Source organism: Protomyctophum parallelum (assembly GCF_964188405.1).
Source record: "Protomyctophum parallelum genome assembly, chromosome: 13".
Lineage (NCBI taxonomy): Eukaryota > Metazoa > Chordata > Actinopteri > Myctophiformes > Myctophidae > Protomyctophum > Protomyctophum parallelum.
In genome coordinates this window covers 6271119-6294208 of record NC_139708.1, presented here as the reverse complement: position 1 = coordinate 6294208, position 23090 = coordinate 6271119, and the positions used below count along the sequence as shown (strand labels likewise).

General features: G+C 43.0%; 1 protein-coding gene across 1 annotated transcript; it reads left to right on the top strand.

Moving 5' to 3' along the window:
* Positions 1-6935: 6935 nt before the first annotated feature.
* Positions 6936-21193, top strand: notum1a (notum, palmitoleoyl-protein carboxylesterase a). Its single transcript, XM_083780189.1, has 11 exons — positions 6936-7682; positions 11479-11531; positions 11829-11924; positions 12370-12430; positions 12629-12687; positions 13535-13637; positions 13751-13942; positions 14642-14739; positions 15187-15334; positions 16401-16448; positions 18395-21193. The coding sequence occupies exons 1-11, from the start codon at positions 7348-7350 to the stop codon at positions 18702-18704; spliced, it is 1503 nt and encodes a 500-aa protein (XP_083636315.1). The 5' UTR covers positions 6936-7347; the 3' UTR covers positions 18705-21193.
* Positions 21194-23090: the final 1897 nt, after the last annotated feature.

Here is a 23090-nt window from a genome sequence, read left to right as displayed (position 1 = left end):
AAATGAGAGCCTGCTCGACAGATGTCTCCTGCCTCTCCTCCTTAAGGGCCCACGTTATACTCAGTAGCACGCCGGTGCCGCGCACCCAAGATAGCCGATCTACAAGCTCACAATGCATCGCGCCGCGATGTGTTGTGAGCTTTGTAGGTGGGCTATTTCCGGTGCACAGCACTGGCCGCACAACTAAGTATATATCACCCTTTACTTCCCATTTTAGTCCACATCTTAGATGGCACCTCTTGACTGAAGTCAGGATCAAGGTTGTTTACTAATTCTCTGGGTAATATCGGGAACATGTGGTGAGGGCACATGAAAGGATCTCCACAATGTGTTAACAACCAACATCTCTGTACATGTTTGTTTTGGGTTTTTTAAACTATGGTTTCAACATGAAATTAGGGGGGACCTACTTCCGGACCTTTGCCAAGAGGTGAAACAGAACAGAAGCCGTTGCCGAGATGTTTTCAAAGAAACCACAGGTAATAGAACCTCAAATGTCAAGAACTCTCCGGCATTACAGCCAGACAAACTAATGGCGCCGTCACTGGAAATGTCACAAGGAAAATTGTCAGTGCACGCAAATAGTTAATTGATAGTGATCCTTGTTATTTAGGGGCATCTCAAGCTTGGAAAAGCCATAGAGGAAGACCTTGTGTGGTTCGAGGGATTCTACTTGGGAAAAGGACCACATGATTTTCTTTCTTTTTCTTTTGCCAGGGGAGACATTAAGTCGCAATTATCATAATACCCACAAAGCCTCTGGTTGTTTCAACAACTTTGGGACTGATTCATAACACCTGAGTCTTATTCCTTAGATTTCCGTTTTCCCTATTTGTTCTGGGTTTTATCAGATTTCCACACTTAAACACTGCAATGTCAGGCCACTAAATCAGAGGCTATGTGGAACTGTGACCTTCATAGGCTTTGGTGTTGAGCCTGAACTCCACAATTCCTAACCTGATATATCATAATGGTCTATGCTCAAACTAGAATAGAGGGTGGCACATTAAAGGAATGTGAAGAAACTCTTCTATGAAATACAAAGGTTTTATAGATGCTGATCTCCCCTTTGTTCTTCCAATGAGGACCTCCACCTGTTTCTGATGATGTGAGTCGGAGCCTGTCCTTTTCAAGAGGCTGATCCCCTCCTGATCTCTTTGATGTAACCTGACCTAACAGTTCCAACTAGCAGGATTTGATGATCAGGGATGGACCCTTGACAACAGCATGTGCAAATCAAAACTAACAGGCACGGGGAGACGGGTGATGGGATGTGTGAGAGGAACTGGCAGGCTGCAGAGATGGAGTGCGCTTGCGGAGCTGTGATGTGTCTAAACGCCAGGCAGGCAGCGGTCACATGATCAGCGCTGCCAGCCCAGACTTAAGCAGTAAAACCTGTGGATCTGTGAGGGCACATGCAACTGATCGGAGATGAAAGACAGGCTTTGACTTTCATAGGAGGCCTGGAGTCGGGGTGGGGGCTATCGGGGCACTTCTGAGGGACTGCCATCAGAACAGCTGGGTCATTTTCAAATGACCTAATTCTAGGATTAATCCATTTAGACTTGTGTGGTTAGAAAAAGAAAAGCAAAAGTGTGTCTGCAGTTCACACAGAGAAGATGAGCGGCGAACGAAGGAGGGAGCGAGAGAGCGAGATAGGAGAGTTTCACAGTTAGCGAGAGCAAAATTAAAGAGACGTAGAAACAGAGAGTGAGAGAGAGAGAGAGAAGTGGAGCGAATACCACAGAAAGCCAGACGGGCTTAGCTCGGAGTTCAAACAAGGTGCACATCAAAAGGATAGGACGGCAGCAACAGGAGCAAAGCTCACAAGACAACTTCTAAACTCTGTGCTACATAATCTACTTTGCAGTCCGAGGACTATGAGGAGATGTTGTAAATCAGAGAAACATGCACCATGCGTTCTCCGAAACTACATGAACCCTATAATAGTGTCCCTGTTCTGGACTCCGGTCAACGAAAGATTATGGTTGTGTCACGTTTTGAGTCGACATGTTAGCTGAGCTTTGCGTTGATATCTGCAGTTATAGCAGTCAGTCAGAAGTCTATACGTCGTACTCGTAATCCTGAGTTTGAATTTAACTGAGAGTGTATAAATGGATTAATTATTAGCAATGATCATTTTACTGTGTACTTGACACTGTTATCAAGGTACTGGTGGGTGGGTGGGTGCGTGCGTGTGTGTCAGAGGCCAGCGTCCATCTGCGAGTGATTTAAGGGTTACATTTTTGGGGATGACGTGTGATAAAAGCGGGGCTCCATGGGTCAAAGTGACTGGACACAATCTGTGACAGAGCCTCCCCTCCTAGGCTCTACCACATGTTTTAATCTGTACGCGCATCTGTTTGAAGTTCCCAATGAATACCATCAGCTCTGCCTGCGTGGTGACTTCATGTCCAGAACCTATACCTGTCTGTGAGAAGACCACTGCATGTCACATCATTTCAGTTCAACCGATGGGCCGTGGGCCGTTGGAGTGTAAATAATCCTCATCCTCACTCTCAAGGGGTATTTATCGCGGCTTTTCCTTCCCCACAACTGTTATTTCTTTAATATTTTAATTAATCTGATAATCATTCATTTGGAAAAAACCAAAAAACCTATGGCAATAATTTGATGACCGACAGAGTCTTCTTTCCACTAGGTCATCACATTATTGCTATAGGAATGTGTAATTCATATAGAAAGTAAGTCATTTTGGGTGATGAACCACTGCCATCTTTATTCCCCAACAGTTGAATTATTCACAACATACTGTATGTGTTTTTTACACCTTATGTCTAATCGATGTGCTAGTTGGTGCCTTGCATGGTTTCCGCTGCCATCGGTGTATGAATGTGTGTGTGAATGGGTGAATGTAATGCACAATCTCTGTAAAGCGCCTTGGATAAAGGCGCTATATAAATGCACCATTTTTTTTATGTTAAGATTTTACGCACCTTGTATTTAACCTCATGTGCACGCTGTATACCTGACTGTTATGCTATATGTGTGTATAGACATGCATGCGTGTACGTATCTTGATTTTCTGTTCTCTTAAAATGGAGCAAAAACGAATATGCCCCACTGCTGTAAACCAGTGATGTGACAATACAGTTGTTTCTGATTCTTCTTCTTGGTCTATATTAGTTCCATTGATCCGATGGAATGCGATTGATTGATCATTCAAATAATGCATTCGGCCCACACACATGGACAAGCCAAGAAGTACTCACATTCTTTAGTTCTTTAGTAAGTTAAAGTAGCAATACTGCAGTGTATATAAGTACTGTATAAATACTAAGTCTGCATGCAATTCCAAATTTATACTCTGCACCGATACAATTATTTTCAAGATTTTCAAGTGGGTTCATCATGTCTTTCTTCTCCTAAACTGTTATTTCTTTAATCTGTAAATTTGTATTCACATGCACCAAAAGCCTCTTGGTTGCTAGTCTATTTTGGCACCTTTTTCATCTGTTTAAATTGGGATAGGAGGACAGATGCCTTACATTATAATTAAGTGCTCTCCCTTGCTATTACACAAATGTTTTAGAAATCCCTTTAGTTAGCCAAGCCTATTATTTCCTGACTTTGAAATCACTATGTTTAACGAAGTTATAGATTGCACTGCATCCTCATTACAATGTGAATGCGACTTTTCTAATATAATTCATGGTTAGATGTTATTAAGATTGTGTGTGTGTGTGTGTGTGTGTGTGTGTGTGTGTGTGTGTGTGTGTGCAATATATTCAACAATCTTTAAATCTCCCCTCAGTCAAGGGAATATTGCAGACTTGAAAAGTTTATGAAAACATTAAGTTTTCTTGAGAGTGCGAGACATGCTATGTGATTTAAGCATGATCATTCACAGTCACACAGTAGCAAACTGAGTTTCGACGACTCTTATTTACATTTTCACAATGGCATGTCTTCATAGAATGTCAATCACGTTTCGGCTGTCAGGAGGAGGGTTCCCCAAATGGCTGGATTTTGACGTTTGAAGCTTGGTTTGAAACAGCAGGGCTCTCTGGTAAAACTAAAAGTCTGATTAACACCAACGCCAGAGCTCTTTAAGACAGAGCGTGTATGTGAGACATAATAATAATAATAATAATAAAATAAAAAAGAATGCCGTTGATGTTTATTGCGCCGCGTAACGCTTAATTAAGACATTGGCAAACCCCCCTCCAAGCCAAGCTGGAATGACGCTATTAATCACCCTGGGAATGCAGAACCCCGGGTTCCTTCAGTGCCTTTTGCATAGCCTATAGCTATGCTTACACTGACTGAGATCTCAACATGCATTTGTGTGTGATGCTTTCCAGGATGCCAGGGGTTCTCTATGGTCTGTCCAGGATGCCAGGGGTTCTCTATGGTCTGTCCAGGATGCCAGGGGTTCTCTAGTGTGGTCCGTCCAGGATGCCAGGGGTTCTATAGTGTGGTCTGTCCAGGATGCCAGGGGTTCTCTAGTGTGGTCCGTCCAGGATGCCAGGGGTTCTATAGTGTGGTCTGTCCAGGATGCCAGGGGTTCTCTATGGTCTGTCCAGGATGCCAGGGGTTCTCTATGGTCCATCCAGGATGCCAGGGGTTCTCTATGGTCTGTCCAGGATGCCAGGGGTTCTCTATGGTCCCTCCAGGATGCCAGGGGTTCTCTATGGTCTGTCCAGGATGCCAGGGGTTCTCTATGGTCTGTCCAGGATGCCAGGGGTTCTCTATGGTCCATCCAGGATGCCAGGGGTTCTCTATGGTCTGTCCAGGATGCCAGGGGTTCTCTATGGTCTGTCCAGGATGCCAGGGGTTCTCTATGGTCTGTCCAGGATGCCAGGGGTTCTCTATGGTCCGCCCAGGATGCCAGGGGTTCTCTATGGTCTGTCCAGGATGCCAGGGGTTCTCTATGGTCTGTCCAGGATGCCAGGGGTTCTCTATGGTCTGTCCAGGATGCCAGGGGTTCTCTATGGTCTGTCCAGGATGCCAGGGGTTCTCTATGGTCTGTCCAGGATGCCAGGGGTTCTCTATGGTCCATCCAGGATGCCAGGGGTTCTCTATGGTCCGTCCAGGATGCCAGGGGTTCTCTATGGTCTGTCCAGGATGCCAGGGGTTCTCTAGTGTGGTCCATCCAGGATGCCAGGGGTTCTCTATGGTCTGTCCAGGATGCCAGGGGTTCTCTATGGTCTGTCCAGGATGCCAGGGGTTCTCTAGTGTGGTCTGTCCAGGATGCCAGGGGTTCTCTATAGTGTGGTCCAGGGTCCGGGGACGTCCAGGAGAACGTATAGAGTTAATAGCAAAATGTGTTAATAGGCCATTCATAATCCTTTACCCACTTCTATATAGTCTCTCCACGATGAGATGTATTGAAATAATGTTAGGATTTTTTTGGAAACCTTTTAACAACACATCTTGAAAAGGTGTCCCTGCATGCCTGTCACAAAATAATTTCATATGGGGTTCCGTGGACAAGACCTATACATATTAATTAATACATAATTTCAAATGGGGTTCCGTGGACATAAGACCTATACATATTAATTAATACATAATTTCATATGGGGTTCCGTGGACAAGACCTACATATGAATTAATAAATAATTTCATATGGGGTTCCGTGGACAAGACTATACATATTAATTTGGGGGTTTCTTGACGTGGGGAAAAAAAGGTTTGAGAACCACTGCTCTATATTCGACTTAAAATATACAGTAGAACATGAAAGTTTTGAAAGAACTATGGAGGGAGGGGGAGAAAGAGTGATGGGTGCTTTGATCTTTAGGGGCCCCTTAAGATAAAAAAACGTGTCTGCGTGTCCCCTTCTCAGCGCAGCTTAGCACAACTGTCTTAAGCTAAAGTCAATAGCCCTGCATTGGGAATAAAGACTGGCTCGTGTGAGTCGTGTATCTTTTATTTTAGTTGTGGGAGATGTTTCCGAGGCGTGATTACAACTTTTAAAAGAAGCTGAGCGTAAAAGCCACATTGCATTTGGCTGGTTACGCATTACATACATATACTATACATAATATATAACCTCCTACTATGACTAATCGGGGCTAAAATAAATATTAACCGAGGAGGGAAAAAAGGGGAAAAATCATGAAAAGGGAAAACAAACGCACGCGCACACACACACACACACACACACACACGCACGCACACACGCACACACACACACACACACACACACGCACACACGCGCGCGCACACACACACACACACACGCACACACAAACAAAAACTGAATTTCGGCATATGGTGATGATGAGGTCCGAAAAAGCAAACATGTTGGATGTACGTTGATCTAAGGGTTTCCCCCTCTCTCTGCACGCAGGTTGGCACCAAGGAAAACACCTGTATTTACATGTAGCTTAAATGTTGTGAAGGTGTTCTTTATGTGTGTAATAGATCAAAGCATCAACAAGTAGGCAAGGCGTCAGGGTATTTGCTTGGCTAATAGAGACTTATGGGCCATATAGTTTATCAGATCAAAATCATCAAAATCAGACCATTGTTGTATGGTCTAATAATAATAATAATAATAATAATAATAATAATAAATAAAATAATAATAATAATGCACGGTTTGTTTTAATTATTCTATTCTGGATGAGTTTTGAATGTGTTGTGAATGTATTTTTTCCCCCACTTAATTCAAGGCGAGTGTGTAACAAGATGCCTACGCTCACTCCATAAATCTGTGTGGAATGGGAAATAGGCATTTCAAAGCCAATAAACGCCACCACATCAAATAAAACATCGCGGATCAAAAGAACCAACGCATGGACATTTTTTCCCTCTATAAATTAAAATGGGGTAGTCTGCCACGCTTGATCATGACTCGAGTCCCTGCCCACCGCTGCGATTGGCTGGAGGGACAGGCAAGGGGGGAAAGTTTGAATAAAATTCAAGAGCATGGCACGAGTGTTGTCATTCCGCAGCCTGCATGCTTTGCTCAACAGTAGCCTATACTTGTATTGTGTGTACATATTGTAGCTGTGTGTGTGTATGTGTGTTGTGTGTGTGTGTGTTTGTGTGTCACCCACCAGTCACAAGAATAGCCTACTTGGAAACGCTCTACCCAGGGAAGACAACTGGAGAATTTATGGTCGGTCGGACTGAAGTGAGAGAGCGACCTTTGATTTAAACTCATGCGTTTTTGGAACAAGTGCCAAGTTTCTGGCGTCTCCAAAAAGTGTGCGTAATTGATGTTTCCTTCTGCCTTCCATCTAAAAAAAAACAGCCGCACGTTTTCACCGAAGAAAAACTTCATATTTTTTGGAGCCACCGAGGAGGACATCTTTAAATCAATCAAAACCCTAAATCTTTAAACATTTTGTTCCGGGGGGAGAGAACGAGAAGATGACAGCGATCAGAATGATTCCATGTGCTGTGCTGCTGCTGGTGCTCTCGCTGCAGTCCGGACTAGTCCTTTGCGCACGGAGGTTCCGAGGCGGTCGCAACCCGCAACCGCGGCGGTCGCCTCCCTCTCCCACATACCGGGAGCGGGGCGACACCACGGAGAGTTTCCCTCTGGATTTCACGGCCGTGGAGGAGAACATGGACAACTTCATGACACAAGTGAAGAACCTGGCGCAGTCCCTCTACCCGTGCTCGGCGCAGAAGCTCGATTACGACATGAAGCTGAACTTTTTGGAGAATACGTCGGTCACATGCAACGACGGCAGCCCCGCAGGGTATGTATGTACACACAAACAACACTATAATCCATGTTTGTGTTTATTTCATCGCGACAGAGACGCAGAGTAACGTGGAGAACCAAATGGAACAGTATAAAGTGTCCATTTGGTTCCATTTACGCACTCGCGCTTTATTATTGTGCATCCCAATACCCAACACCTGCCCTGCGGGGTACCACTATACACTGTGCACAAATTATTCTTCTGTTTTGGGTCTTAGCATACCACCAGTCCATTACCAACTTTATATATTTTAGGCCTGCGTGATGCTTAAAATAGGGTAAATGCGTAAAAACAAGGTTGGGAGGGGAATATAGAGCAGCGCTGCGTTCTGTTCCCGAAGAGGCTACACTTGATTCGGGATACAGACAGCTGCTTTGCGTCAGTGAAGCGTGAAATATGTGGCGAGCCACATGGCCGATGCTTCATTTCCTTTGCTTCAAATTAGAATGCAGGGTTTGCTTTGGAGATAGTTTTAGATATGGGCTATGTTTTAGTCTCTCTCTCTCTCTCTCTCTCTCTCTCTCTCTCTCTCTCTCTCTCTCAATTCAATTTCAAAAGGCTTTATTGGCATGATAAATATGTTTCACATTGCCAAAGCGTACATACAACAAAACAAAAGTCAATAAACATCCCAACAATAATGAACAACAAGCAATACAGTAACAATGAAAATAAATTAACAAACATAAACATAAACATAACAGCAACTTAATGACCCTGTTCAGACAGATATACCTGTCTCTTCTGTCCACTGGCTGTCCCTCTCTCTCACTCTCTCCCTCTCTCACTCACTCTCTCTCTCTCTCTCTCTCTCTCTCTCTCTCTCTCTCTCTCTCTCTCTCTTTCTAATGTATGTGTATGTATTGTATGTCTTTCTCCTGACCTTGATAAACTATGGATGGAGATTTTATGCTCTGATTTGATTGAATGAGTAACCCTTACATTGTAGAGACTTTCAAATGTAAAGTGTGTTATGAATACATTTTTTTTTAAATTATTATTATTATTATTAGCCCATACAGTTACATTACATTCTGGGAGTAATCTTGTCCGAGTTTGACATTCTTCACTGTATAATAGCTAATTGTATTTGACTTGCTGCATTGCTTTGACATCTCTTCTTGACAATGTCATTAAGTACAAATGCATCTGGCAGTGAGGAGGGATAAACCATATGACACTAAAAGCATTTTAATATCAGGCAGATACTGTCTCTCATATTGTGTAATAATGAAGACAAACAGATGAATAGACAATGGTCACTTGGTGTGTAGTCTCTGGCGCATTTGTACCCATTTGTTTGCTGTGAATCACCAGCTAATCCATTAATCCAAATTATATTGATGTCCAAATTATGCTGACCAAATTAAATTAAGACATGAGAGTGTTTAACTACTTCTAAGCAACTTAAAGGCACATTTCTTCCTGTGGAAGGTGGTACTATGTCACTGACGGTTGTTGTTGTTGTTGTTGTTATTCCACGTGCATGTCTTTCCACGGTGCATATACTTTAAGGGTATTTTAGGATTTCTGCTTGTGTGAGAAACTATACTACATTGTGTATTAGTTGGATAAAGTTTACAAGGTGGGTCCCCATGGATAGGCAAGGGGTTTTCACTTTGTTTAGCACTAATATGCTATGACTGATGCACAATTTAGGCCTATTATTTACATTCACTGAGTCCTGCAGTACAATCCTCAGTATTAACTTATACCTCTGTAACTCAAGAGTGTACAAAATCGGGTCCATTTGGTTAGATTTGCACACTCAGCAAACAGAGTTAAATTAACACAGTGTTATATATATATCACTGTTTGCGTTGCACGTGGCATACCATATTACCAGGATGCCTTTGTGTCTGCCTTTGCACCTAATGCTGTTGCATTAGGAATTATCGCAGGCCTGGTCAATGAAGGCCAGGGTTGTCCTCTTGATACTTGATGGATTTATTATCCTGTCTAATTCCTGTGTTAAACCTTAACGTGCCTGATGGAGAGAGTGGGTACACTGGAGTTGTAAAGCTCTTAGCCTTTCAGAAAGGCGGCGTGCATGGGACAAAGTACTGGGGACGATTGTTGGCAGATGGCCCTTTCAGTTATTAACAGACAAGATAATGCTAGCCCATTCAGCTACTGTAGGCAGTAGGCATGTCCTGCTAACAATTTCACAGTTGGCCCAATTGTACATACTGTTACTGTATATGACAATAATTTAACTATATGGAATTTAAAGTGTCATGAGTGAGAACCTTCACTTGTTTAAGTGCCACTCTATTCAAAGGTTTTACCATATCTTAAGACATATAGACAAATGGACCATTTCCTTGTTTAATGGTTTTATTTTTAGATGTACTTTTTTGTTTATATTTTCTACAAATTCATTAACATGTTACCTGAATCAATTCGGGTAACATTTTTGCATGGTTAATACGTCGAAGACGTTTGAATATTCTTTTTATGTTTGTTTAGGTATTCATTTCATCAAGGGGCTATTTTTGACAAGACCTTTCAAACCAATCTGCTCATTCAAATGCTGTGAAAATGATACAGCATTTCGTGTGTTGTGATTAACTACCTCAACAAGTCTCTGTCCATTGTTTCTATCTCAAGCAAGTCTCAGTCTGCACATACTGTAGATTTGAAATGAACGGAGTCCAATGGCTTCCCTGAATCAAACAAACCATGGTATGCTTTGGCAAATGATCGGCAGTAATGTCAAGTGTGAGTAGTAGAAGATGGGCTAAACATTGCCAGACCACCGGTATGGTCATTTTACAGTAATCTTAGAGGCCTGAGCCAGTATCGCGCCCTTATGGTTTGGTTTGCTACCAAGCCTGCTCTCACTATTCAACTCTCTCTGGAAGCTAAGTGCACTCTCCTCAGCCTGCTCTTAATAACATTAGACATTAAATGCAGCCTGCCAGAGCATGATTCAGTGTCTGAGCAAATGATGCAAAGCCTTCACCCATTGTGTTTTTCTTTGATGCTGCCGCAATGTATTTGGCCTCCATCACAGCAGTTTAGTCATTTTGCCGGGTTTGATATATACAATATTAATTATAATGATTGATTAACAGACACAAACCTTCTCAGTGCAGTGTATCTATTCTGTTCTGATCGAACCATTGTTCCATTGTTCCACCATGCACCTTGTTTTCATTCTTACACTGATTTTATCCAGGTTCTGTATGCGGACATTGTTGGACAATGAGCTCAGAGAAACGGTAGAAGATAGGATGTAGGGGTCTACATTACGTCCTACCGCCACACATACTATAGGTGTGAGGACTAGCGCCACGCCATGGCGTCTCCGTGCACGATAGGGGCCAGGAAGGAAGTCCTCTATCTACCGTTTTCATCACTCGCAGGGTTGTTTATGTAGGCTTCTACCTGATGATTCTTCTGTATTCACATTTTACCCTCCATAAAATAGCTGTTTCTCCGTTTTGCCAACTTGCAGAGATAAAGGTCCACACTGTAACAAGTCATCATTTTAGATGCCGGTGAAGATAAAGAGTGATCCTGATGTCAGGCATGTTCACGCTTAGATACATCCTATGAGGGCATAAGAGGGTCAATAAGGGTGTTAAGTCAACTGTCAAGTATTTATGCTTCTCTTATCTCATCCCTTTCTTTCTGAGCAGGTGCACTGAATGTGCTCTGCTGCTGGTCACACTGCCGTGTTATGTTTACTCTTGTTGGGCATGGCCAAAATGAAACACATTCATAGGGTGACATTATGTAGTTTTACGCTGTTTTGTTCTGATTTTATCTCTATTGTTTCTTTAAGGTATTATCTGAAAGAATCCAGAGGAAGCAGGCGGTGGTTGATATTCCTTGAGGGTAAGTAATCAACAATGAATCAGTCCTCCCTTATCTTATCTTCTTTAGGGTTAGGGTCCATTTGGCTTGACTTACTCTTAGTTCCCCGGTGGTGTCATGTGCCGGTGTCGCACGCCGAAAGTAGCAGATCTACAATCTTGTGTCGCATCGTGACATGTTGTGAGTGTGTAGATCGGCTATTTTAAGAGCATTTCATGTCCATAGTTGCTCTGGCTTCACCTGGTGCAAGGATTACATTGAAAGTGAGAAATAACACATCTCCATGTGTTTTGTTTTTTGTTTGCTTGCTCCGTCAAGGTGGCTGGTACTGCTTCAACAAAGAGAACTGCGACAGCCGCTATGAGACCATGAGGAGGCTAATGAGTTCGTCGAAGTGGGCCCAAACCAAAACAGGTCAGCCCCTGCTGGAGACGGCTAGACTGCCGTACTGTTAGCACACACGCCACCGTCAGCACCTTGCATGCGGTGCAACGCTTTGGACTGTAGCCTGTAGCACAGGCAGGCAGAGGCAGTCGGTCGGTCTCGCTTGGCTCCCGTCGCACAAAAACGAACAAAGTACAGAGAGGCCCACTGTGAAGTTTGCCGTAATGAGAAGGATCGGATGTATCTATGCTTATCTGCTGTGTTATTGAGAGCGACACCCAGTCATGATGTAGCAGCAGCGCGGGCCTACCTGGCGCCCGCTTGCTGCAGGAGCGGAGACACCTCCCTCTCTCATTGTGGTGTAATAACTATAATCCATGTGGCGATGATGAGGAAGATGGGGATGTGTCTGGGAGTGGCGGAATGGCTTAATGATACATGTTCTCCATTGCCTTGTTGTTGGTCGTCTCTGCAGGCACGGGGATCCTGTCTCCACTGCCTGAGGAGAACCCTCACTGGTGGAACGCCAACATGGTGTAAGTTTGCCCTTTGTGAGCGTGTGTGTGTGTGTGTGTGTGTGTGTGTGTGTGTGTGTGTGTGTGTGTGTGTGTGTGTGATAGCACTCGAGTGCATAATGACAGCGTGCAGTTTTAACATCCTGCAGCTTTGTAATTATAAACATGTTAAGAGGCCTTTAACATATGATATTATGTTGTGCTGGGTTGTTGTTGCAGGTTCGTCCCCTACTGCTCCAGTGATGTGTGGAGTGGAGCTACAGCCAAAATGGACCAGAGTAAGCCCTCAGTAAATAAACATAAAATGACATCTTTGGTTCCTGCCGCTTACATCAGCATGGTTGTTGCACAGTGCTGGCATGGAGGGAGGGGTTTCCTTAGACCTTTCCATGCCAAGGAAGGAACCCCAAATAGCCATAGTTGCTGTGGCCCCCTTATTTTGCGAAATGGCTTTAAAAATATATATAATAGGTCAACATTCTGCAAAAACAGCTGATCTGCAAGCTCATTATTGCAACGTGTTGTGATCTGCCCAAAATAGGGACTCGGATTGAAAAATCAATTATTATGTCTATTGTCCTCAATTATTCCTCTCTTATCCAATTAGCCCATCGCTAAATCCCACCCCAAAAAGCGATAGTCCAATGCCAATCCAAATAGTTTAGCAACTGTTGCTATGCAGGTCAAGCTTTCGCCACCTCATACAGTAGCTGCCAATGTTATTTTGCATGGCTGTGTTGTTGAACATATATACGTTACACGACTGACCCACCCAGGTGACAATAAAACTAATGAGCGTAGTCTTACCGTGCAACATGAAAACTCCTGTCGGATGGTTGTTAAACGTTGATTTCTCCCTCTGTCAATTCCTGGTATTTTCTAGTTACATTTAAATAATGTCATGCAAATTTGTCCAGTGCCTAGTGCAGGCCTACTGCAGGCCTGGTTGATGAGAAATGATGGGAGAAAACCTGTCATTTAACATGCATCTCTATGGGGGAGAAGGACAGCTTGCCCTGTCTCCTCGCTGCTAAGTGCTAACGTGCCTATTGGTCAAGGACGGGTTGGGTTGGCGGCCCCCACGTTGAGAACCTGTGTGTAAGCATCTCTTTTCCCTGTTTGCAGGTGGCTATGCGTTTATGGGCTCGCTGATCATTCAAGAAGTCGTGAAGGACCTGCTTACTAAAGGCCTGGACAACGCCAAGGTCCTTCTGCTAGCAGGAAGCAGGTTTGTTTGTGTGTTGTATACCATTTTCACCATGAATTCAAACGCATGAATAAACCATGTTGTATGTATAGTATTGTGCTCATGTGTTTGTGTGCATCCGATCTGTCCTGCAGTGCGGGCGGTACTGGCGTCCTGCTGAATGTGGACCGTGTGGCTGACCTACTGGAGGGTCTGGGCCACACTGCCATTCAGGTGCGGGGCCTGTCCGACTCTGGCTGGTTCTTGGACAACAAACAGTACCACTGCACTGATTGTGTCGACACTGTCAACTGTTCCCCGACCGAGACCATCAAGAGAGGCATCAAGTAAGAGAGCCTTTGAACCATTCTGTGGAACACTAAAGGTCATGTTGGTTTACTTTAGCGTGTTTATGCTCTTGGTTTCATCCTGTTCAAGTCGCTGTAGTTAAAAGGCATTGCGTAAAGTACCACGTGTCCAAGTGCCTTAAGTTGTAAATGCTGCTGAAAATAATGTTCCTCACTCTCTTGCTGAAGAGCAGTTTGGCACCTTTTTCCACATCATTGTGGAACATGAATGGATAACTAATTTGTTTTTGTGGCAACATGCTTTTTATTTATTTTTACCGTCGTGAACATGAATATGAATGAAATCACATGTATGTGCACACATCGTGAACTAGAAACTCTTTGAAAAGTTCAACTTCATCACCGGCCAGTAACCACAGCGTCGTGACATTCACGTATGATCTTCTTGCGGTTGTGAATACGCCAAACACAATATATCTATCTATTATATATGACCCCACATTTGGGCAAGGTTTCAGTTTGATCCCATTTGCTTTACATTATAAAATGTGGCACTGATGGGTCCAGCAGGTTGCGAGATTAGCTCAGGGACATACCGACAAACAGACCCATTTGTAGACAGCTAGCATGTAAAAATGTCTTCATCAGCGCTCACAGGAATGGTCCTCATTTTGGTTCTGTTTACAACGGATGGACCACACAAACATTGTGCCCTGACCTCTGACCTTTCCCCATCAGGTACTGGGGAGGGGTAGTGCCTGAGAAGTGCAAACAGACCCATGAAGGAGAGGAGTGGAACTGCTTCTTTGGATATAGAGTCTTCCCATCAATAAAAAGTGAGCTTTGAGGTGGCACGGTTGTGTTTTACTATATTATACTGTATAGTATGCTATGCATTGCATGTGCATATGGAAAACCATTGCAAGTCAAATTGTACATACTGTAAGGGTTTCCGTGTGTGCGTGCGGGTGTGTGTGTCCGTGCGTGCCGTGCATGCTTGTGTGTATGTGTGTGCTTGTGGCTGCACAACTTACACAAGTATAGTAGGAATTGAAAAATAGGCATTGTGAGAACAATCCTCACAATACAAGAGAAATGCTGTTTGATGGATACAAAACTATTTTTACAGTTAGATCCCTATCCTAACATCTGGAGGTTATATGTTATGCCTGTTTCGCTCACCGCTCAAATGTGGATAGTAATGTATAGTAATGCAAACGTGCGTGCGTACATGTGTGTGTGTGTGTGTGTGTATTAACCACCTGCATGTGAATTGTGTGCAGGCCCTGTGTTTGTGGTCCAGTGGTTGTTTGACGAGGCTCAGTTGACGGTGGACAACATCCAGCTGACAGGTCAGCCCGTGCAGGAAGGCCAGTGGCGCTACATCCAGAACCTGGGCATCGAGCTGAGGAACACTCTCAAGGACGTCCCGTAAGCAATGCACTACTGCATGCACTGTGGCCAGGGTTTGGCCTCTGAAATACACAATCGGCCCCTTACTTGGAAAGTAAACGTGACTCTGAGAACCAAATGCCTTATTGAACCAATACGGGACACACTTTGTTACTTATACTTGGAAATCAGTCAATGACACACATCTTACTTAGTTCAAACAGCTTATAGACTATAATACCACGTAAACCCTCTAGATTGGTAAACTGGACCTGAGTTGTACCTTTTTTTTGTCTACTCTACACCAATCTCTTTGCCAAATATAAACGATCTATAAGCTCACAACACATCGCAACGGCCAACATTCCCCCCAGAATATGGATGCTGGGGTTCAAATGGTTATGCAGTATATATACCAGTAAGACACGCTGAGGGCGAGGTCATGCTGAAACTACAGGTCTGGGAATGCCCATATATGGGTGGGGAGGGATCAACATATGGAATGTCAGAACTGGTCAGCTCCATATATGGAGATCTAAGGGTTTGAGGTCAGATGTAGAGTTGCTGGCCGGCTCCATATATGCAGATCTAGGTGATGATCCAGTCTTCTCCATGTATGGCTATCCAGGGTTTGATGACAAGGTCAGTGTCTTGATCTTCATATATGGAGATGGCCATATATGGAGTGTGTCACGAGGCGTGATGGACAAACGGCTATATATGGGGGCGTGACATGTCACGAGTGTCATAGTAATCTGTGATCTACAGTTGCAACTAAAACTGTACATATACTGTACAGTGAGTACTTTTTCTGGGTGTCCCTTAATTTTCTTAGCAGTAAGTGTGTCTTTTTTTAATTACAGCAATTTGGCAACCCTAATTCTAGCTCCACTGTGAAATCCTATTAATTTAATACTAGGTAATACCCCCTAGGTAATACCCCCTTGAGTCTAAAGATTGACAATATTAAGTTCCCTTATATTTTGTGTGTAATTTAACACCAATACAAACTATTGGGGGTCCCCGGTCAACAAAAAAACGGGTTTAAGTGTTTAACATATAATGCTGTGTGGTTTACTGTATTTTTGTCTTTTTCATTCTACAGGGCTATGTTTGCTCCAGCCTGCTTATCACATGAAGTCATCACCAGAAAGTGAGTATTTTATTTGCTTTAAAACTCTCTGTGTCGCCAGTGTAGAATGTAGATGTGTGGATCAGAGGCCACTTGAAGATCTCCAAAACATTCGCAGCCCACCCATCTAACCATGAAGTGGTCAGATGGGTGGGCAACACAGGTTGGGAATCGCTGGTTTAGATACGACAAATAACAAATAAACAGAGTATAGGTTAACAGAAACACATTTCTTCAAAAAGAGGCTTCCTTGTAGAATGTTTGTGTATAAATTATAGTGGGTCAAAAATGTTAGAGAGCTTGATGACATTATTTTTGTCTATTATTTTGATGACATTATTTTGGCTATCTGTCATCCACACCCAAAACAAGCACATCATTTTCACAATCTTCTCCACACTGTTCTTTGTGAACTTACTTTTCCTCCAAAATGAACTTGACCCAACATGACTTTTGACGTCCTGTGAAAGGGGTCTTCTAGCACAGTGGTTCCCAAAATTGGGGTCCTTGAATGGATTCCAGGGGTCATACGCTAATAATAATATATGTATACCTATTTGATCCTGTGGGGTGAATTCAGTGTTCAGCTTCACCCATTCCCAAGTGGTCAGACCTGAGCACAGGGGGGAGCAGTTAGGTGTTAAGTGTCTTGCTCAGACACACCTCAACACGAATCAAACTGGCACAATGAAAACAAACCCTCCCTTTCCAGGCGCCGGCAGCCTCTCTACCCATTTAGCTATGGCCGCCCCTGCGAAATTAGTTAATTTAGCACTTACACCCTAGTTAATTGTGAACACTAATCGTTTTGGAACAAAATCTTTTCGAATGGGGTCCGCAGCCTAATATGTCCCAATTATTGAGCATGGTTTAATGTTTGTCTTGTCTAGACAAACATTAAAAACGCCATTGACAATGGACAGAGTTTAATGTTTGTTTTGTCTGTCGCTGAGCTAATCGGCATATGCATGATGTAAGATGGTAAGGGTTGGTAAAGCGCCCTTCACTTCACATGGGTGTGAAGTGAGGGGTGGGTGTGAATTATTATTATTAGTCCTTGACATGAAAATGTTTGAGAACCATGGTTCTAGTGTTTCATTCTTTGAGCTGACAGCGCCCCCTTGTGTTCTGTCCCAGTTACTTGATCGATGTGCAAGTCAATGTCACAGTCTAGGTGGGCACCAAGGAAGAGTGGCCAGTGGGCACCTTGGTGTTAAATTGGCTATTTTTTCCAAAATGTTTAAAAATACATATTTGGAAAATGTTTTTAAGTAAAGTATAAAAAATTACATGATTAGAACATGATTAAACAATTTAAGGTCTAATATTTCTACAATTATTACAAATTGCTACAGTAATTTTGAAGGATACAATTATGTCTGATAAGGATGTACCGTGCATGTTCACATCAGGTATACTTTCTTTTCCTTTTTTTTTTACATTGAGCTGCCTAGATGTCCCTAGTGCCCAGACTGCCCACCTGAATCCGTCAAAGGCAGTATTAAAAGATAGTTGATCTACAAGCTCACAAAACATCACATTGTGACGTGTTGTGAACTTGTAAATTAAGCCATTTTAGATAAAATAGGTCGGGATTGGCTTATTGTCGGTATCAGCCGGTAACACGTGTGAGTCTGTCCCCGTTACAATGCGCTAGACACCTGGGACCATGGATGCTGAGGTGGAGCGCCACACCTACCATCAGCTCCCAGTATTTACCGCACAACTTGTGACACCCAAGCTGTGCTACTCATACACTGAGTTGGCGGTGCCCGGGATCGAACCCATGAATTTGTGGTCAAAGGCTAGAGCTCTACCAACTGAGCTACCCGGACACGTGAATTGAATATTTTCAGTAAATTGAGGAAAAGTTTGAATAATTATGAAAATGTTTGAGAACCACTGTTCTAGCCTTACATATCGTTTCATTCTGTGAGCTGACGGCGCCCTCTTGTGTCCCGTCCCAGTTACTGGATCGACATCCAGGTCAAAGGCACCTCCCTGCCCCGAGCGCTCCACTGCTGGGACCGTAGCCTGCACGACACCAACAGGAACAACAACAAGGCCCCGCCCAAAGGCTGCCCCGTGCATCTGATCGACAGCTGCCCCTGGCCTCACTGCAACCCCACCTGCCCCACCATACGGGACCAGTTCACGGGGCAAGAGATGAACGTCATCCAGTTCCTCATGCACATGGGCTTCGACGTCCAAAAGATGGCCCAGCAGCAAGGCATGGACCCCGGCAAGCTACTGGGCATGCTCAGCAGCGGCAGCTAAAAGGACATTTTCATTAACTCTTCAAGCTTACGCTTGATTTATACGCCGTCGCCGGGTGGGCCGTTGTCGCGCGGCGAAAGTAGGCGATCGAACGCGTTGCACGCTTGTAGATTGCGTATTTTCGAAGCGAGGCGCAAAGAAGTATAAATCAGGCTTAAGCCCGAATAGTGCTGACTGGTCTCTCTGGCCCGGTCTCCCACACCTGATACCTCCAGCTCATATCGCTCCCCGCACCTTAGCCCATTTCCCTCCTGTCTTCAACTCAGCTCAACCCACCCCTCTGTTTAGTTTGACCCTCAATATCCCTCCCATCTACCCCCATGCTTTACCCAGCTTCTCACAACCCAGTACTGGTTATGATAAGCATAGTACTAGGGGCAACATGTCAACTTGACAAGGCACACCTCTCTGCTACTCTCCTCTTAACTTATCTTTTTGGTTGTAAAAGACAACAACAACAACAAACTACACACACACACACACACACACACACACACACACACACAAAGGAACACGAATGTAATCCAGTTTTAAGGATGTTCATTGTTGTTTTTTGTTTGTCTGTTTTTTATTTTGTTGTTTTTACATAACTAACGACAACAATGACTTAAGAATGCTGTCTTTGTTAAGTAGTCACTATAGGGTGTATAAAGTTAAAACATTTTGTTTAAAGGCTGTCTGTTATATTTGGGCTCATCTTACGTTTCGTCACACAGTGGTTTATTTCAAGGAAAGAACGGGCACACAGAAATGAGCAAAGCACTGGATTATTAAGGGACAGTAGAGATATTACCTCTAGAGGGCAGTGTGGGACGGCAGAGAGACACAAAGCGGTCTCTTTCTAATCCACTGGTTCCTAATTGTCGGGTCCAGGGCCCAGCAAGGGTTTCCAAATGGACCGTTACCAGTCCATTTGTTAAATTAACACACCTTGAAATGAAAAAGGTTGAGAATCATTGAACTAAACATCAACCAGGGACACCAATCTAAACTGTAAACTCCTCTGTGCTTGAAAGTTTACAAATGGAACCAAAATGTTCTACATTTGTACTACGCTCTCTGGAGTTACAGACCCCTAAAAAAGGTCCATTTGGACCACTGTGGTGGTCTCTAGGGCCCGCGTTGAGAGCCAGTGTTCTAATTAATCAATCTATGATGTAACACCAGACTCCATATAAGCTGTTAAGACCAGTCCAACAAAGATCAGTTTGGCTTTCAGTATTTTAATATATTGTGGAAAAAAAGAGAACGAAATCAGCACCCTATATAACTATATTAAGTGGTATATAGTTGATACAGACTTTATTTTCTTGTGATAAATATGGGATAAGAGCAGGTCCCATCTTCCTGCAGTGCTACTGACAGGCGTGCATTCAAATTTAAGAATAGCATATATATTTAATATATATACTAGTGCTGGGCGATACGACTTAAAGTCAATATCACATTTTGTCAAACTTTTGCCTCAATTGCGATTAATGAACGATTATAATTATTGAATCGTGAAAATAGCTCTACAAGCTCACAACGTGTATACTATTTTTTTATTCCGTTGCTGTCGGGCTGAAACCTCTTATCTCCAATTTGAACTTACTGTGTTTTTCCCCCCGTAAATTAACGCACTACTTGATCGTACGACAGCGTCACAAAAACAAGCTTGAAACTCTGAGCTATTTTTCATATTTTTGCATTTGAATCCTGAAAAGTATTAATCGATTATTCAATTAACCTCTGAGCAAGATTAAGTCGTTTATTGGTTCTAAATGCAAGTTTTGAGATATTTTCGTTGAATTGCCCAGCCTTAGCATATACCTTGTGTCAGAACATGATGTTCACAGTAATTCCACTCTTCACAATCAATGCAAGGTGCATTCAAAGGGAGACAAATATCATGTATTTTATTATTTTTGAGTATTTGTATAGGTTCTTTCAAGTGCAGGTAAGGATCCTATGTTAATTCAACTCGAAGTGTGGAAATGGACCCAAATAACCATCTGGGTCCATTTCTACACTCCGAGTTGAATGAACAGAGGGTTTTACATAATGTGTTCACTATTGTAACTCCCTTCGTTTTTTTCATAATAGAAATCACCTTTTTAATATAATGATGTTGTATGTAATGCTGTCTCATAAATGATGTTTTTAATGGACCTCTGTTTCACATCACACCAGAGAAGAAAAGGTATTACTAATTGTAATTTTATTCTGTAACATATTTTTTTTACAGAAAAACTCAAGCTACATTGGTAATTTACATATTTATTTTGTTATGTAAATCATATTTATATAAGTGCTATTTTCACAGAGAAGTGATTCTTTGTAAATTGTAAATATATTGCTGTTTTTGTTTTTTCTCTTTGTGTTGATTGCATGTCTTTGTATCAGACCTAAGAAAAGCCCCATTACAGATATTTCAAGATAAAAACAAAAGTGTTTTTTGTTTGCATCCATCCTTGACCATTTATACAATAAAAATCACACCTGTGTGAAGTGAGGGGCGCTCTTATCATCATACATTATAGTGCATAATCTCATTCCGGCCAATCACAATTTGCATCCTCACTCTATCGTCTTTACTTTTGTCTTCAATGTTTTGCACCCCTCAAAAAGAATTGCAGAAATGTAGGTTAACATCCTCCTAGCCCTATATATCTTAAATTTGTGGTTCAAAGTTGGACTTTATTATTACATCTTGTGTACAGGTATGTACATAAGAGTAAGACTTATTTTAGTTTGGCTTCCTCAAAGATGTTCATGTCAAGGACACCCAAATTAATATTTGGCCCCGGGAGCAGTAGGGTTGGCGCCCCAGCCTGCATCCTCCGTGAGGAGGAAGCCCAAAAACCTTCGGTGAGGCCTTTAGGAGGGCCATTCGAGCCACAAGCGGTGCCTGCAGTACCACCGTTGCCCAGGTGGAGCCTGCAGAACCACTGCAGCTCAAGAAACCACCACTCCTGAATGAAGTGTCTGGTGCTGGGAGTCTGGTACAATGCACAGGTCCTGGCTGCACCTTGTGAGAGCAGGAGTGGACCTGGTGAGACGTAGGAGGGGCCCGGACAGGAGTCAACCCACCACATTGCCAGAATTGTACCTCCCAGTCCCGGCAGAGTAGTTCTGGAGTGGATCCAACGGATTGTGTGGCCCTGGTCTTTCCCTAGTGGGTCTGATTGAGGGTAGCTAGTGCTACTAGGACGTAAGTCGGGACTTGATCACCCCGGCTGGATCACCCGAGTGAGCGGTATGATGTTCGCGAGACCCGAAACCTTGGGATAGATCACTGAGGATACGTCCCAGGTGCATCCAAGCTAAGTATTTTCGTTTTGTTCTTGGCTGCGGACCCCCATCTGAAAATACTTTCAGCTGGGGACCCAATAAGATTTGTGTTGTATGTTTCAAAAATCCATGTTTTCCACATTCTTTTCAAAATGTCTTTGAAAATAGCAGATCTACAAACTCACATAACACTTTCCATTGCAGCGCATTGTGAGTCTATAAATTGGCTATTTTCAAGTATCTGAAAAGAGGTTAAACTGATTTCATGCTATATTAACACATTTTGCTGGGGACCCCCTGCAACCCAAGGACCTCTGGAGGAAGTGTCAAATGAAAGTGAAAACCTGAATAAATGAGGGGAGAAACATAACAATGCAGATGTGTAGGCCTACTGCATGACATACTGGTAATTAATCAAATAAGTCAAGTTACATGTATTTAGCTTTAGCCAACCAAACCAACCAAGGTAACTGTAACAAAGTGGTCCTCCGTTACTTATATTTGGCACATTTATGCTTATTTTGAACACATATTGTACCAGTGTTTGATTGAAGTATTTATATTTGCACAGCATATGTGCTTTAGTCAGTTGTATTTGCACACAAAGGAAAAGTCATGAGTTGAAGTGGTTTATTGAAAGTATTATGAACATGGGAGTTGTTTCCTAACCGGCAGGATGGCCACTCACCTGGTCATGATGGGCAAGTGCAATACAGTTAAGAATGCAATATGCAATAAGTACAATATGTAATATGAGACTGTGGTAATTGAATACTTACTGTTTCTGTTCTATCTGTTCCAGTGTGTTCGGGCAAAATAGTCCCCAGGCTACCAGAGCACCATATATTGGTCTGGACTGAACCACAGTGAAATGGCAAGGGGTTGTTTGAGTTATGCATTGGAGCTGCTAATGATAATGGGATATGTGGTTTATCTTGCAATAGTAAATTGATATTTACTTACCGGTGTAGTGATATAGATTTATAGGCTCATGTGATGTGGGTTATGTGGGGTTCAGAAGGGTTGCATGTTTGACCGGTAATATGGTAGAGTCTGCACTGATTGTTTCAGCTGCCTATAAAAGGCTGCCAGGAAGCACACACCCACTCAGTG

Coding starts and splice junctions, on each gene's coding strand:
- notum1a (XM_083780189.1), top strand. CDS start 7,348: ATGACAGCGATCAGAATGATTCCATGTGCTGTGCTGCTGCTGGTGCTC. Junction 14,740..15,186: donor AGTCTTCCCATCAATAAAAA/GTGAGCTTTGAG, acceptor AATTGTGTGCAG/GCCCTGTGTTTGTGGTCCAG. Junction 15,335..16,400: donor AACACTCTCAAGGACGTCCC/GTAAGCAATGCA, acceptor TTCATTCTACAG/GGCTATGTTTGCTCCAGCCT.